We start from the raw sequence: 16470 nt of genomic DNA, 5'->3' as shown, positions 1-16470 counted from the left end.
GCCTAGGTCAAGGATGCTCCTTTTTCACTTATTTCTCTCCTCCCAGGCTGGAATCCCACATTCATTTTTCCGAGGAGCCAGGAGCCACCTTGAACCGGGGAACTTCTGTAGCGCTTTGAGAGTAACCATTCATAAAGACTTTACAGCTCTGAACTACAGCACGCACAAAGAACATTTTTTTTCTAGTGACTACAAAATGCTTCAATAAGCTCTGCTCAAGTGAAACCTCTATTAGCACTGAGCAGTACTGAAGCTTTTTATGTTAGCCACTAAGGATTTGACTAGTAGATAATCGTGATTATGCATTCTCCTCAGAACAACCTGCATTATATCAGAAGAAAATCAAGCTTCAATCAAGCTGCTCAGAGATTATGAAATACCCAGATGTAGAATGCCCAGCTTCCCTGTTTTAGCCATAGGGGTACAATGCAAATTACTTCTAAGCAGGCAATAGTGTCAGGATTTATCGCAGTGACTGAACATAGAAATACTGAAAGTTCACAGAAAAGACTGCTCTTGTGAACTTTCAGCCAGCATTTACAGACTAAGAAGCCATAGATTATTCATATAATAAATGGATGCATATCTGTCCAAATATTTAATAAAGATAATATATAAGAAGCATGAAACAAGTCATTTTCCTATGCAGTAAAAATATGTTTCTTCTATTGGATACAGGACAGTGGAAATAGCAGTTTAAACTTTTGAAGCTTTGACATTTGGAAAATGGTACTGTGACAAGAATTATACCAAAAATACAGGTCTTAGAACGGGAATTGTCATTTCAAATGAGACCAAATTTTGATGAATTAAGGACTTAACTGTCCTTAACTAATATGTAAACCATTTAAATAAGAAATTTGTACCAAAAAGTAAACTGAACCTTGCAGTAAGATCCAGCAAAATCTGTTTTTTAATAAATAGTCTTTGTCCCCAAGAAGACCTGGGGAGATTTTCTTGATGTTAACAACTATGGTGAATGGTGGTTTGGGAATGTTGGGAACTGACATAATGTATGAGTTAGGGATAAGAACAAAAGCTACAGCTCCATTTCCACAAGCACACGTTTACGTATCAGCTCCTGTCGGTGGGTGCCCTGATAAGTGACTGCCCTGTAACAGTTATTTGAGATGAGGAGCCCTGTTCCCTGGGGGTTCTGACTGGTCTGTGAAAGGGAAGAGAGTGCAAACTGGGAGTACTGTGGTGAGCAAATGAACTACTGATGTCTTTCTTTTCCAAATCAGTCATTAAGATGTTGTCTGTGCAAACTTTTCTTGCAGTCCTCACAAAACAAGGAAATATTTCTGAGGATGCGTAGGGGCAGCTCACATCTTGAAGTCTGTGCAAATGACAGTATTGATTTTAAAAGGTCAGATCAGCTGTTTCTGGTTACTTTCACTATTGGAGTATGCCTGCTCTGAAAAGGTGAATTGTTATTTGGCCCACAGTTGCCATATAACCTGCAATGGCTTGCTTCCTTTGTGTGCTCTCTCTCTCTCCCCTAAAGTACCAAGAAAGGAAACATGAATGTTCCCAAGTAAATAACATGAAGTACATGGTTTTATTTCCTGGATAGTCCCAATAGACTTGAACATGACCTCCAGCTCCAGGCCTACATTTACAGGCACACTGTGAGCACAAATGTCTCCAATCTGGTGAGATAAATTGAAAATATTACTTCCTTCCCATCAAGTCATGCCAGTTGCAATTTAAATACACTGAAGAGATTTTCTATCTTTAGATAGAATATCTCCACACATTTGCATATCCGATCTTTTTAATTATTGCCAATTCACTTCCATTTTACATCACACTAAATGCTTACACTGACTGTTGATATTTGAACTCAACAACAACAGATGGAAGGCAAGTAAGGAAAAGGAAGAGATTTTAAAATAGGTTCTGGGTGTATTAGTAGCAATTATAAGGTTGGCTCCCACAGTCTGGGTCTACTGAATCTTTGGCAGCATGCTCTCAGTCTTAAAGCTGAAGTGGTGGCTACACATCAACCCTGGAGTTACCGATGCAGTTCCAAGGACTGGAGTCCATCCTCTCCCACTGATAATAACTGCATCTGCAGCAAGAAGTCTGCCATTCTGTAAGCACAAATCTGCTCATTTAACTTGCTTAATTCTTTCCACACAAACACAGACATGCACACCCAAACCAATACTTTTTAACTCTAGCTCTTTCATCCTGAAGTGATGCAAAGGTGCTTCTTGCTGTCAAAAGACTGAAGGCTTGCATTTTGGGAAGAGGTAAGTGATGAAGGAGATGGACCTGTAAAGGTGAAAAGAAGCATTCCTCCAAGCTAGAAGTTACAGTACATCTCTGGTCAAAATTCAAAGTACCAGCTTCATTTATTTCAAAAAAATAGGATCCCTTGTGACAATAATTGCTGCTTTACTACCGCTGTTAATATCAGGCTGGGAGATGCCACAAGCAGCTGAAAGCTGCAGGTTTTATTCTGTAGGGCTGTTAGAATAGCAGAAGGCTAAGCAGCTGATGGAAAACAAGTCTGTCAACAGTTTGGTGTGACAGACAATCCATTCCCATGCTGTCATGTGCTACAGATATCTTCTTTACATTCCTACACAGGTTTTCAAACAATGAAAGGAAGTGGTCAATCCTTTCGAATTTGATAGAACGATGCTGGCATTGAGTTTTGCGGCTGCAGTCATGTATCAAGAGATTATTTGTCCTGGCATAGTGAGTTCAACACAAGTGTACATACTTGATACTTGAATGTCAAAAACTTCACTAAAAGAGAGGCCAGTAAACTGTTATTTTCTCTAAGCACCAGTTCTCTTTAGATGTAATCATAATAACAGTGTTCACATTTGTGCTAACACTGGCCAGCAAGGACTGAAATCTTGGCCCTGTTGAAAACTTTAATAAAGTTTTGGCTGAAAAGAGAAAATAGGTCTTCACATGAAAGTAAGAAGACAGAAAAATAGAGTTTTGTGTAATGGTAAACTTTTGTGCTTTTCAACTTCCTGTTGTTAATACCCTTAAGTTTATAGAAGTTCAAGTTTGTTTGTGCTAAAATGAAACAGAACAAAAAAAGAGTTCACTCCTCTAGCCTTATTTCTATCTGTTTCTTCAAAACAGTAAACCTGGCAGGAATATGTTTCAATGCAAATGTTGTCAAATTCACTGCCAGCTAGGTATCAGGATGATGATACACCAATTGAATTCCTACGGGTAGACTCAGGGATTTTGTTCACATTCTGAAAAGCGTGATGCTAAAGTTCCAGTCTGCAGCCCCAGACAATCTTTAGAGAAAATTTGGCCTTCAGACAGAAAGCTAGGTCTGTCTGATTTGCTAAATCAGCAGGTCTGACCTAGCAAATGCCTGCTGTAATCAAAGGAAGCCATTCTATTGATGTTAATCAACTTTGGAAGCCAGCTCTGTAAAACAAATACCTGTAACACCAACTATTTAAGCCATGAAAAACACAGAAAATGCATCAAGTCCTTGATCTGTGAGCCACATGAGATTTCTGAGTAAATATTTCTAAAACTTCACTCAATCATAAAGAAATAAAATTAGCTGAACTCAGAAGCACGCTTCATCATTTTGGTGAACATAAGAATCGCTGTTAGCTCACTGTAAAAATATTCAAAAATGCTGCCAGATAGTATATGTTAAATGGGATTTTGATACAGGGTATTTGCATTTAGAAATAGCTTTTATTTATTCATGATGATTTCTTTGTAGCTGCTTATAGATGCTTTGAAAAAGAAGAGAAAAGTCACAAGCAGCAGAAACAGCAGATGGCAGCATCAGGCTGCCTTATCTGAGCTATTAAAGCAAACGGAAAAAGAATATGAACCTAGCTGAACAAAAGTTTCTTAGAGTTTGTTTGATTTCAGATCTCCTTCATTTCTCCTCTTAGTTTGGATTGATTTTTTTCCTTTCTCTATTTTTTTTTCCTTTCTATTCAGTATTGTAAAAATCACAGCAGAGGAAGAAAATTGCTGTCAGGTCATCCTGTATTGATTTAGTAGAAGATAGTAAGACCTGATGTGACCTGCTGAAAAGATGACATGAGGTTATGGCCTAGCCTACCGGTGCTTCACGTCGTATTAAACACTCCACAGGGGCAACATCTGGAGGGTTAAACAACTGCTGGGTAATGCAATTTTAAATACCACTTCATCAAAGTAATAGACTCCACAGGACCCTCTTGGGATCTGTAAACTGATGTGTTCCAGGCTTTGTGTGCTGCAGCCCTTTTGTGTAACACATTAAGGAGAGTCCAATAGCTCTGACTATTGCATAGGGATATAACTGAGGTTTGCAAATTCATCTACAGAACACCACCTTGCTATGAGATCAAATTCAAAGCCTTAAAGTTTTTTGTTTGTTCTTTGTTTTTGTTTTGTTTTGTTTTTTACTCAAAGCTTGATAGTTTTACAGCCAAAATTCCTGTTAGTCAAGGAGAAGTTTTTAGAACAGGAGGTTTGCTCTTGAGTGTTTTGACAGCAGTGTACAAGCTTCAGAAAGGGATCAGATCCCATGCTCTTTGTATTCCAGAGTAGTTACAAAAGAAAGAATAAATTCTTGGTGCTTTCTTCCTAACTAGCCAAGCTTTCTACCTGAATATCAACCTGATTCATTGGGTCCTTACCAGACCTGGCTACTTTTCTGCATTCCTCAAATACAACTCAACCAAAGCTCCAACAATAAAATCATGAAGAAAATGTCTCTGGTATGGTGGACCATGGAGGCTGGTACAACCATCTCGCTGCAAATCAGTGTACCTGACAGTTAAAAGAATGGTGTGTCATTTTCTGAATTAACTGTTTCTACTATTTTGGCACTGCAAAGCAACAATTAAGAGAAGTCCCATCAAATAATTAATTTCTTTTAAAAAGGACAACCCAAGAATTTTTCCTATTGTCTGCTAACACAACTTTCTCTTTCTGAATGCTAAACCAGCAAAAGAGTTAGTCCACACAGATCCCTGCATCTGGGCAGGGATAATTACTTGGTAATTATCACCAACTGATCTTCATCACTACCAGAAATATGTGGAAGAACACTTGGCAGCTCCTTTTCAGTGAGAAATATTAAATATTTTTAAGGGTAAGTTTTGCAGCTGAAATGAGCTAGCAGTGTTCGGCTGAGGTCAATGGAAAGACTTCCAGTTGTTCCAAGTGAGTATCTGGCCCCAATTGCTTTCCTTGCTTGAAGATTGTTCTCTCTGCTTTACTGTACTCATTTCAGATCAAAAGGCAGTGGAAAATTTCTTGATTCCCTAACACAATTTTTGTTCAGAAATGTCTCTGGATAAGTTTTTGTGTGATGCCTTTCAAAGATGGATGATGACAGAAGTCACAGGCAGAAGGAGGAGATCTGAAGGTGGCTTTAAACCACCATTGCATTTATTTCTGTTACTGGGTACTTGTAAATTCCGAGAGCTTATGGAGAGCATTGTTATACCTCTGCTTCCTATCCATATAAAACAACAGTCAGTCTTCATCTACCTTTGTGACAGAAAGCACAGACACAAATTGTTCCTAAAGTGCATGTTGCAGCCTCACATGGCATCACCATGGCATTCCTGCTCAAAATGTTTATATTGGGCAGTAGTATTCACAGCTGGTCGTATTAGGTAAGCTAGTCTTTCTACATAAAATTTTATTAAAAAATTAATGAATTATAACATTTATGAATGCTTATATATGAAAGATGCCTCCCCCCTACCCCAAACTGGTTTCTGTCCTACACTTTAGAAATAAACATATTAAGACTGTGGGCATACTAGCTACTGTAATTGATTAACTGGAATTATTTTCCATTCCTTGTTACTGCTGAGGAGACCATGGCTGCCCTCCATCTGTGTAGAGGTCTTCATAAGAAAATGGGGAGCAGTAGAGAAACAGCATGGATTCTCCAAAGAATGCATTAGTTTATTTATTTATTTCAAATGTCTTTCATGTCTTAGCTTTGTGCATCTTTTCCAAGAAGCAAATGCTTCACAGATGGAAAGAAGCAATTTTCAGTTGTAAAAATTCTAAACAGTTCAGGTGAAATGAAAAACAGAATGTCCTGGATACAAGCCAACTTTTTTTTCTAGCCTCACTTTGACTGTGAAAATATTCAACCACCTCCAGAATTTATGGCATGAGAAATGCCCTGCCCAGGTTCTAATGCATGTCTGAGGTATCACTGCCAGGTAGATGAGAAAGGAAGGCTCCTATTTCCACAGACACTACACATCTGCTCTGATTTTCTGCAGGGTAGATCTACAGTGACGCTACAGAAAAAAATTGAGTCTCACATAAACCAAGCTTGTATTGGTATAGCTCCTTTTCTGGAGGGATGTCTGCTATGTTGTTATCAGGCAAAGACACTAATTTGTCCACTGCTACTCTGCTTTCTATCAATTTGTATGGCTAGGTAGTGAAATTAGGAAAAAAAATCATAGGTGATTTGTAAGAAAGAGCAATGAGCTTATTTTTATATGCCTCCTGCTGATAAAATCTTTTAGGATTTACTGCAGATGAAATTAGCAGGAGCATTCATAATTACCCTGAGAACTTTAGGATACCACACGCTGTCTATGAGGCACTTAAATCTCCCTCCCACACACACACCCCTGCAGGGAGCTTAACTCATCATTCAGGACATCCACATTGGAGCCAGACACCCATAGGCAGACACCTACACATCTATGACCTGCTGCATGTGGAGCGAAGCCCAGCAGCAGCCAAAACATTTCCTTGCACTGTAGGTAGAGGGAAAAAAAATAAAAATAAAAATAAAAAAATAGGAGACCCGAGATATTTCTGGATAATAGGGAGTTTTGGCTCACTGGGCTCTAAATAGACACTCAGGATCATAGACTGAGTGTAGTATGGAAGAAGGCCCATAATTATTAGCTGCTGTGGTGTTGCCAGGAATGCAGCTCTGGAACACATGAATGAATATACAATACTCAGTCCTTTGCTCACTTTGGATGTTGCAATGGTATTACAATGTGTATTTGACAGGCATGTCGTGCAGGACTCTAAAGGAAGAGAGAAAAGCATTCATAGAGGGTGCCGAGTCAGGATCTAAATGCATAATCCAAAGTTATTTCCTATAAAGTCTAGCACATTCTCTGAAAAATGTTGAGTCGTGCCGGAAATGTCTGGTTACTTGTGTAAGAGTTTGCAAGATATACAAACTCATCAGGCTCTGACTCCTAAGTCTTATGACAATAATGCATTTTCTTCCAGACTTATTCAATTGCATATCTGATACACATAATGCTCAGCCAAAATGACTTGTTAGTGATTTATTTTGAATATCCAGCCTTTACCATATGACATCACCTCCTTAACTTGATGAAAAAAAGGTTTAGACTGAATTCTTCCCATTAAAAATAATGGGGCAGTGGTTTCTTGATGCCAATATTTACTGATATCAAAGCAAAATATTGTCTTGGTTATTTGTCTTAATTTAGCCCAAACAGTACACAAAGCACAGTGTACAAAAACAATGTGTTCTTTCTTCTAAACCAGATCATCACTTACTAATTACTATATGATTTAAGTGAAAACAGAGACATGATTCAGTGATGCTTTATAGAAATTATCTCAATATATTCAGAGTTTTTTGTTATCCTGATTGATAGAGAGGTCATATAAGATACATTCCTACAGTGGCTTTCATCCAAAATCTCAGAAAGATTAATTTTAATTATCTGTTATAAAAAATACAGCAGAATGAGACACAGATTCTTTGCTAAGATATCTAGCAAACAGCTACATTATTATGTAAATGTATATGTATAATAATATACATTGTGTGTGTGTGTGTGTGTGTGTGTGCACAAATGCACACACATAAACAATTTTCGAAGTTTAATTAAAACTTACAGATCCCACTGGTGTTTGCACAGACCATGTAATACATCTAAATCCAACACAAAGCCCAAACCTTAATCACAGAAAATTAATGTCAGAACTGATATGCCCAAAATGGATCCTTTGCTTCTGAATGCCAATTTGGACACAGAGAGAGATGTGACTCATTTTCTATCTCATTTGAAAACTCACATGGAAACTCCAGGGCCACATGCTCAGGTAAATTATCAGAGAAAAATTAATTGAGAGTACTGCATGAATACCTAGAAGAACTAGTCTGTTTTCAGCATACAAAACAAGATTTGTTCCAAAATTTTTGACTAGGACTCTAGGACGCAAGTGACTATGGATGAATCTGTCTCTACACCATTCACTTTCTATTCCCCAAGAAATCTTCAGCAGAAGCTAAGAATGCCTCTCCCTCAAGCCCTGCTGACATAACACCCCTTGTTTACATGCATCCCGTGGACCTTTGCTTCCATCCACATAAGGCGCTGTCTCCTCCTGCCTTCTTTCTGACACTTCCTGTATGGGGCTTCATTACCAAGGGCGCTGTGGTCTAATGGGAAACACATTGGCAGCAGCGAACACATCAAAGCCAATTCATTGACTTCTTTTGCGCTTCACTAACTGCAAACATGCCCGAACAATGCCAAGCACATCAAACATGGGCTTTTAGCTATACTGCATGCTTTGCAACTTCTGAGCAGAAGCAGCAAAGAGAATTTTGGTCTGATTACCACTAGATGGAGCAAAGCCAAAATAGGAGATTTTAATAGACTTGTAATGGAAACACATTCATCTCCTATATTTTTTGACCAAATGACTTTGGTTGAATGATGAAACCAGTTTTCAGGTGGTTGAGCTGAAAACCAAGCCAGTCTGGCTCTAGATGGAGTGAAAGTGCCTTGTTTGGTATGCCACACTGATTTGCAACTAGGGTTCACTCAACAGATTTATGGCACACAATCTTCATCATTTTGTATGATGAAGAACATCAGATTTTTAAAAGACTGGTTTCCTTGTTTGTCTTCCAGTGCCCAATTCAGATGAGTAAATAAGGAGTCTAAACCATGAAGAGAGCCCCCATGCTGTGACTCCATAGATGTTTAGGCTCTTTTATTAGGCTTCTAGCGTAGGTCACTAATATTTGATGGTGCTGACATCCTCGAAAGAGTTTATTGGTAGTCCATCTTCCAACTTTCTCTTATGCACTGTTAACTGCCCAACTAATTACATACTAATAATATGTGGGGAAATCACTAAATATCTCAGCTTGGAAAGATGCAAATTATCACTTCTACTGTTTTCACAGCACAAGCGATATTTCCAGATGTGTTCAGCATTGCCCTAGTTCAATTTCCAACCAGGGAATTTTCACTATTATCTTAAATGGCTGCTGACAGTAAGATAACAGTTAAGACTTCTGAAAATCCACTACATACAGATGTTTTTTTTTGAAAAATACCATGTAGTTTGAATGGTAAACATGTATAAATACAGGTAATGTGTATTACACTGTTGGTTTTGTAATTGTTACAACTCTGCATATATATCTATAACTATTGAAATCCCTAAAAGTCCAAAATTACTTTACGAATTGAATTGATTTGTTCACTAGACTGTTTCTTTTTCAAATCTGAAAACCCTTATCTCCTATTGCTTATTAATTGGCAGGAAAGTACACAATTCATTCATATTATTCTTTCAGTCTGAATTATAAGCTGAATTTTACCATTATTCCTTTTGAAGTGGGAACCATTTCTACTTCACAAGCTTTGAAGATCTACTAACCAGATGAATGCCTTGTAGTTCTCTGCTACCACTAATACTCTTCCAGATGAGGTTGCATGGATGTTATTTCTTTTCCACCAAGTGAGGCTCCTTTTTACTGTTCTCAGTGATGAAATGATATAAGGCAATAGCTGGTCAGAAGTCCAAATACATCTCATCAAGAACTTTTTAAAAGAAAATGTTGTTGAGGAATGTTTCTGCTTGAAGAAGAATCTTGTATTTTCTCCAGGAAGTTTTAAACAGACTCAGGAGAAAATAAAAACTTTGAAGCAGAATGGTGATGTATCTATTTAAAATGTTCTGTTACCTTTTATTTATTTATTTATTTATTTATTTATTGATAAAATCAAGGAAATTGTCATTTACAACAAAACAAGAAATTATACATTTATTTTATAATAATTGACCATTTGACTCAAAACAATGTTTTATCTGGGATTTTAAAAACTGATTAGTGCAAATTACAGGTCTTCTGGACTGCAAAAGGAGTTGCCATTTCAGTGTAGACTACATCAATTTGAAATAAAACCAATGTTTTTACATGCAAGAATATTTCAAGCTCTTCTACACAGCTCCTCATGCCATATGCTTAGCTGTCCGTGTCTACACACTTCATAGTTATCATAATTTAATGATCAGAGATGGCTTGTGAGGTCTTGTTTGTGCAAGCAAGCCTGAATTTTGCCACCCCAAAGAGAGGATGAGAGCCAGGGTATTCCTCTCATGGGCCAGAGAGGCAGAGTTGAAAAGGAATATAAGTGGGATGAAGAGTATCAGATGATCAGGCTTGCTGCTCCTCACGCTTCTAGGGGGACAGGGAAACCGTAATGATGTTTCTAACCCAGAATGATGGAGCTTCCCACATGCCAACTCTTTCTTCAGCAAAACAGTGGAAACATACAGGTTACCTCTGGCAAAGACAGTCTGTGTGTTGCTGTCATTCTCCCCCACCGCCCTCATGCAATGGTAGTATCCTGCCAAACCAACTTGCCCAGATTTTGAATAATAATTCATTTACTTCATTCACTTCAAGGGCACCATTCCAGAATTTGCAGGGTATTTAGGTTACATGAAAGTCTTCAGCTACCAAAACCTTCAGCAAACAAATTATTTTCCTTACCACAGATGTATAGAGTTGGCTTATCATAACTTTCCAAACAGGAGTTTGACTAGGCTACCCTATATGCTTTTTTTTTTTTATTTTTTAACACAAAATATGAAGAGTTAATTTACCCTTTTCCACTAACGCATTTATCATTGTATTAATCTCTTACTTCATATCCTTTCTGGAGTACTAGTTTACCATCTTATGAATATCAGGTACTCATATAAGTAGCTCTGACAATTAAGACAGATACATACTCTTACACAAGTCTTCTCATCTTGTTTACTTCACAAGATTGGACACCATTGTAGTAAAGATGTACTGGAAAGGAGCTGATAATTATTTGGGTCTTCAGTTAAACAGTTTGCATGTACCCATTAATATCCATATACATTTCCAACTGGAATGGGTGAGGGTATCCATCACTACTAACCAGAAGTTTTCTAAAAATTCAACATAAAGATAGAAATGACTTCTCTAGCTTTTTTGTTTGTTTGTTTGTTTTGTTTTGTTTTTGATGCTTAATCAAGTATCAGGAAGAGATAGAACTTTTGTAGGGCAAATCATTTATTCTGAAAACGTGTAAGAGTATGACATAAATAACTCGCTAGAGATATTTTCTCTCTCTCTACCAATCATAAACTGGTGAGAGATGACTAGCTTAAAGTAAATAACTAAATTTTGTAAAGCTAGATTTAGGTCAGATAAATCCAAACAGCTATGTCTCAGCTTTAATATCTATTGGGGAAAAAAAAAAAAATCAACTCGAAAGCTCTATATCAGGAAAATAGTTATGCATGTGCTTATGTGTGTATACGTAAATATTAATGAATCTATCTAAAGCCCCATATAGATACAAATACTTTATACTAATTTTTGTGAACTGTATCTATAGCAAGGCTGGTTTTCTTTGTGTCTCTTTCCTTCCTGACCTACCTTTCTGTCTCTTCATTATCTGGAAGACATCACTGCCTACCTACTTGGTATGTGGTCAGAGTTTTTTTAACTTATTGAAGAAAAACATTTGGAAACATCTTGCTCTCTTCATCACATATTGCTTGGTAATATTCTATAGTGCAAAAGTGGTTTTAAAATTGGGTTATCTCCTGTTGCTCAGCTTGTGAGCCTCAAGTCTTTATATAATTTTGCAGCTGTGAAATATCATTTCATTCTAAGGGCTGTAAAGAAAATTGTTTCCTTCTCTGTTGTTCAGGCAGGACCACCAAGCAAAGGGGAGAAAGTATCCTCTGTGCTGGCTGTGCCTGAGGTCACAGCAGAGGAAAGTGAGCCGCTGTGATTCATGTAAACACAGCGCTTGTTCAGAACATGTTTGTGTCTGGGAGCACGGGAGCTGATAGTGTGTGCCAGAGGCAGACACAGCTCTGTCAGTTTACCTCATACTTGTGTCCTTGCAGTTCGAATCTGTTATTCAGCCACCCAAGTGCTGGGCCTGTCCTCAGTCAAGAAAGAAAATTATGCCAATGCAAGTGATTTTTTTTTGATATGGAAAAACGTCAGAAGGGGCTAGGATAAGATTAGCAAAACAATTTCCATTGCTGACCAAACACAAATTTAAACCCGGGTCACTAAAGGTGAAATGTCACTACACCAAGTTATGTAGTTTTGACTTCCCAGTTAATCCTTATTTCAAGGTAATGTAATTCAACTGTCAGCTGGAATACTGTGTCCAGCCCCAGTATCCACATCTTTAAAAGGATTTTGCAAAATTGGAAAGCTTCAGGAATGCTTTGAGTACCCTTTAATGCAGCAAAGAAAGCCATAACAAGATCCAGTATCAGAAAGATGTGTTTTGAAATATTCATGTTAGAAATAAAGGATATTAGAATCACACAGACAAGGAGGGACATGTTAGCTTCTTCATCACTTCCATCTTTAGAATCTAGACTGGTTTATTTTATAAAAAAGATCATCTTCTGCATAACCAGAACTATGGATTTGAGTCCAGTATTAGTAAGATTCATCACATTCCCAATGGGATTTGTCAAGCTCTGAATCAGTGATAAGTGAGGTAATTTCAGGTATCATGCCTCATGTCTTCTCTTTTTGAGTGGGTACATGAAAATTGGTTCAATAATCTTATACCCAAATGAAAAGCTGAGACAAGCTGAGCCAAATCTGACAACTGATTATTTTAAACTACATTGTTAAATTCTTATAGTTGGAAGATTCTTTTAGTTGCTTCTTCTGATGGTTACATGCTACTGTCCATGCTACCTGAGAGGATGAGTGGTTTAATACATCCAACACAAATACGGGCATATTTGTATTCAGATTGAAGTTTGTCATCCACAGAAGATGGCTTGAATAAAACTTAATTGCTTAATAGGAAATGAATACGAGAAAGTGCATTAACAACACCAAAATTATTTATAATCCTAGAATTATTCTCCAAGTATTTTGCTTTAGTACAATGAAAATTCAGAGGGAAGTGGCATGATACACTAGCCATTCCCAATGTCCCCTTCCCTTTTACACGTTATTTTTCTGGGTGGTATGTTGCCCTTTTTATCCATTGCTCTTCCATCTCCTCTTTCAGTGTAACTTTTTAAATGTAAAATTCTTGTATTGTCAGAGCTTCTTCAGATTTTTCCTCATGCCTGTTTCCCTCCCATACTGACCACTCCAGTTCCAGGCTACCCCATTCCAACAGTGCCTAGGTTTATAGAAGTGTATTATGTGGGAAAACGAGGAGATGTGTGTGCAGGTCACCTTGCTGTAGTTGCACTATGAGTTCTGCTCATCTGCAATGCATTTTTCCACTGCAGAAAGCCAGGGTACCTGAATAAAATATGTAGTACTTTATGTACATAGTGCTTCATTACATGAAACAATAAGTCCATTATGAATTACCCACAGCACCTCAGGAACTGCAGAAGTTGTAACCCTTATCTCCAAACACTAAGCCCTAAGTTTGTTTCTGAATTTCCTAATGGTTAGAGAGAATGACACTAAGCCTGTCTTCTTATATGTTTAAAGATATAGTGATAGTATTGAAAGCAGACCTGAAGACATACTCAAATATTCAGAAACGTGGTTGTTGTTGCTTCAGTTCTGTAAATTGGCTTAATATGAGTCAATAGTATGAACAGTACCAGTCCATTACACACAGCCACTCTCAACAAGAAGACTCATAAGGTGGATCTAGAAAAGCATAGACTGAGGACTAGAAGAAAGATAAAACAGACTGAGGACTAGAAGAAAAATAGGGGGATCTTGCCTTCCTGTTTCTAGTATGATTTTAGAGGTTTTGTTTCTTTATCATGCAATTTTCTTCCTGTTCCAGTCCAGGCCGATTGTCTTATATAGATAGGTGGATTGTTCAGATTCTGTATAGCATAGCATGAAAAGAAGAGAAATGTATGCACAGCAATACTGTCATTTTAAACTTGCTGAATATTCTCAAGTGCTTTGGAGTTGGAGGTGTTATAAATACCTGATAGTAAATAAATAAATAAATAAATCGATCAGTCCCTTGGAGAAACGATGATGCCTTTCCAGTTGTACTGTCACACACTCATAAAATCTACAAACCTTGTAAAAATAATAAATGTTCTTATGCTGCACTCACTCTGTTCTGTATGGATGATTCCCTTCTTGTCCCTGAATAATTTAATGTGAATTAAAATATATAATGTATTTTATTTATTATTGATATGAAAATGGATTTATTTATGCACTCAGGATTGTACATGTATTATTTTTTATGTGAATCTGTAAGACATCTCATTACCTATAAACCGACTATTTACTAGCTGTTAGGTATAGCTACCTGAAATACCCAACCCTTTGATGTTCAACACTCTGACAATAATCCCACTCCATCACTGAGAAATACTCTAAACAGTTTGCTCAAATATTCACAGAATCACAGAATGGTTGTTTTGGAAAAATTGGAAGGGACCTCTGGAGGTCATCCGGTCCAATCACCTGCTCACACAGGAATACCTAGACCATGTCCAGATGGCTTTTGAATATCTCCAAGGAGGGAAAATCCACTACCCCTCTAGGAAATCTATTCCAGTGCTCAAAAGAATATATATTCATATACACATTAATAAAGGCTAATTTCTTTTTGAAAGTGGACACACATACATATTAATTCAGGTTCCAGCTCAGACTGAGGCAGCAAGCTAGTTAGGTGAGCAGTCTGCAGTTCATGTGGAGGACTGGGCAGAAGAACCACACCCTCTGTTCCTGCACTCCATCCAGATGTCTTACACTGAGTGGGAAGATGGCATGCTTTTCTCTTAGCATTTGTGGCTTTACTTCAAACCATGTGGGGATTTCTCTAGAACGATGGGAAAGTGACAGAGCTGTTCATATGGAAGATTTGCTCTGGAGACATCTGCTCCTCTCACTTATCATTTGGAACCTTATATTTTTACTTTTGGGAAAAAAAGATAGCTCAAATTCAAGAAATTCCAAAAAGAGAAAAAGAAATATGTATATATATATATATATATATATATATATATATGTACACACACTTTTTTTTCCCCTACATGCCACTGTGTGTAAATAATCTCAACATACAGAAAATAAATTGTTTTTATTGCATAGCACACAGTATTTAGTATATTATTTATTTTTTAGAGAATCAACCCACAGCTGACAAAGACCTGTCATTAACTGGAAGATAGTAGCAAAAAAGGAAAAAACTGAAGGACTGAAGAAAAAATGCTATATTACTTAATGGATACATATAGCTTAAAGTTGAGCTGTATAATTTAGTCAGAGCTGGGTAGACAATATTATGTGACAGGAGCAGAAAGAAGGAAAAAATACCATCATTTACATGGAGTTGATGAATGATGTATAAACTATGCATAAATTGTATGAAACAGGCCAGGCAGATTGACAAAACTTGGCAAAAACAATTCAATCCGTAGAGTCAAATTATGCAATAAAAACAAGCTGGTGCTATTCAAACTGGTACATTTCACAAAAATAAATAAATAAAATAAAATAATATAATATAAAATAAAAATTCCTAGGTTCCCAGCAAATCATAGATTACACTCGTTTTGGCCAAATCTCAGTCCCTTTCTAGTTCATGCAGTAGATGTGAATGTTTTCACAGTGATACATATTTTGTTGTCATTTGGTTTTCCTGGGCCTTGATCACATCTATTTATTTCCTAGGATTATGATAAATGTGTATTTAAAAATTAATAGCATAAGGGGATGTAGACTGGACAAGAGATTTCCTGAAGACTGGAATTTCAGGGACAATAATATGTGGCAACTCATAAGATATTTTGTGCTCTGTCACCTCATTACCTCATCCAGTAGCAGCTTAATATTTCTCCATCACATTTAGCTGCTGTGTTCATAATATTTTTGAAATCTTGAAAGAGGATACTATCCTGTTGTTTAAACCAACAATTTCAGTGAAATGCTTGTGTATTTCTCAAAACATTCCCTATCAGTATCAAGTGAGATAAAATTAAGTTTAATTAAAATACCCAATGCAATTGCACCATATGATATTAATATATTTTTCCCCTGTGTGCTGTACATATTAAATTGCTATCATATGTATTCCATACTGAACATATCCCTCACAGGATTCTTGTCACTTAAAATCTGCCCTGCTGTCAGAACGAGCAATCCATCATTTTATTTGTTTGTTTGGAGTATCCTCTGCTGCATTTGGCGCAGAGAGTGAGGGCTCAGTTTGCTTTGTGCAA

The 16470-nt window shown here is 37.1% G+C and overlaps 1 protein-coding gene across 1 annotated transcript in view; it reads left to right on the top strand.

Annotated features, from left to right (window-relative positions):
- Nucleotides 1-14471, top strand: part of RGS7 (regulator of G protein signaling 7) — a 273357-nt gene extending 258886 nt beyond the window's left edge. Inside the window, exon 17 of the mRNA XM_068676310.1 lies at nucleotides 47-14471. Within this exon, the coding sequence (XP_068532411.1) occupies nucleotides 47-208 (162 nt within the window). The 3' untranslated portion in view covers nucleotides 209-14471. The remainder of the gene's footprint in view (nucleotides 1-46) is intronic.
- The last annotated feature ends 1999 nt before the right edge of the window (nucleotides 14472-16470 follow it).

This window comes from Anas acuta, chromosome 3, assembly GCF_963932015.1.
Source record: "Anas acuta chromosome 3, bAnaAcu1.1, whole genome shotgun sequence".
Lineage (NCBI taxonomy): Eukaryota > Metazoa > Chordata > Aves > Anseriformes > Anatidae > Anas > Anas acuta.
Note: the sequence above shows the minus strand (reverse complement) of the source record. Positions and strands in the feature narration are given on the sequence as shown.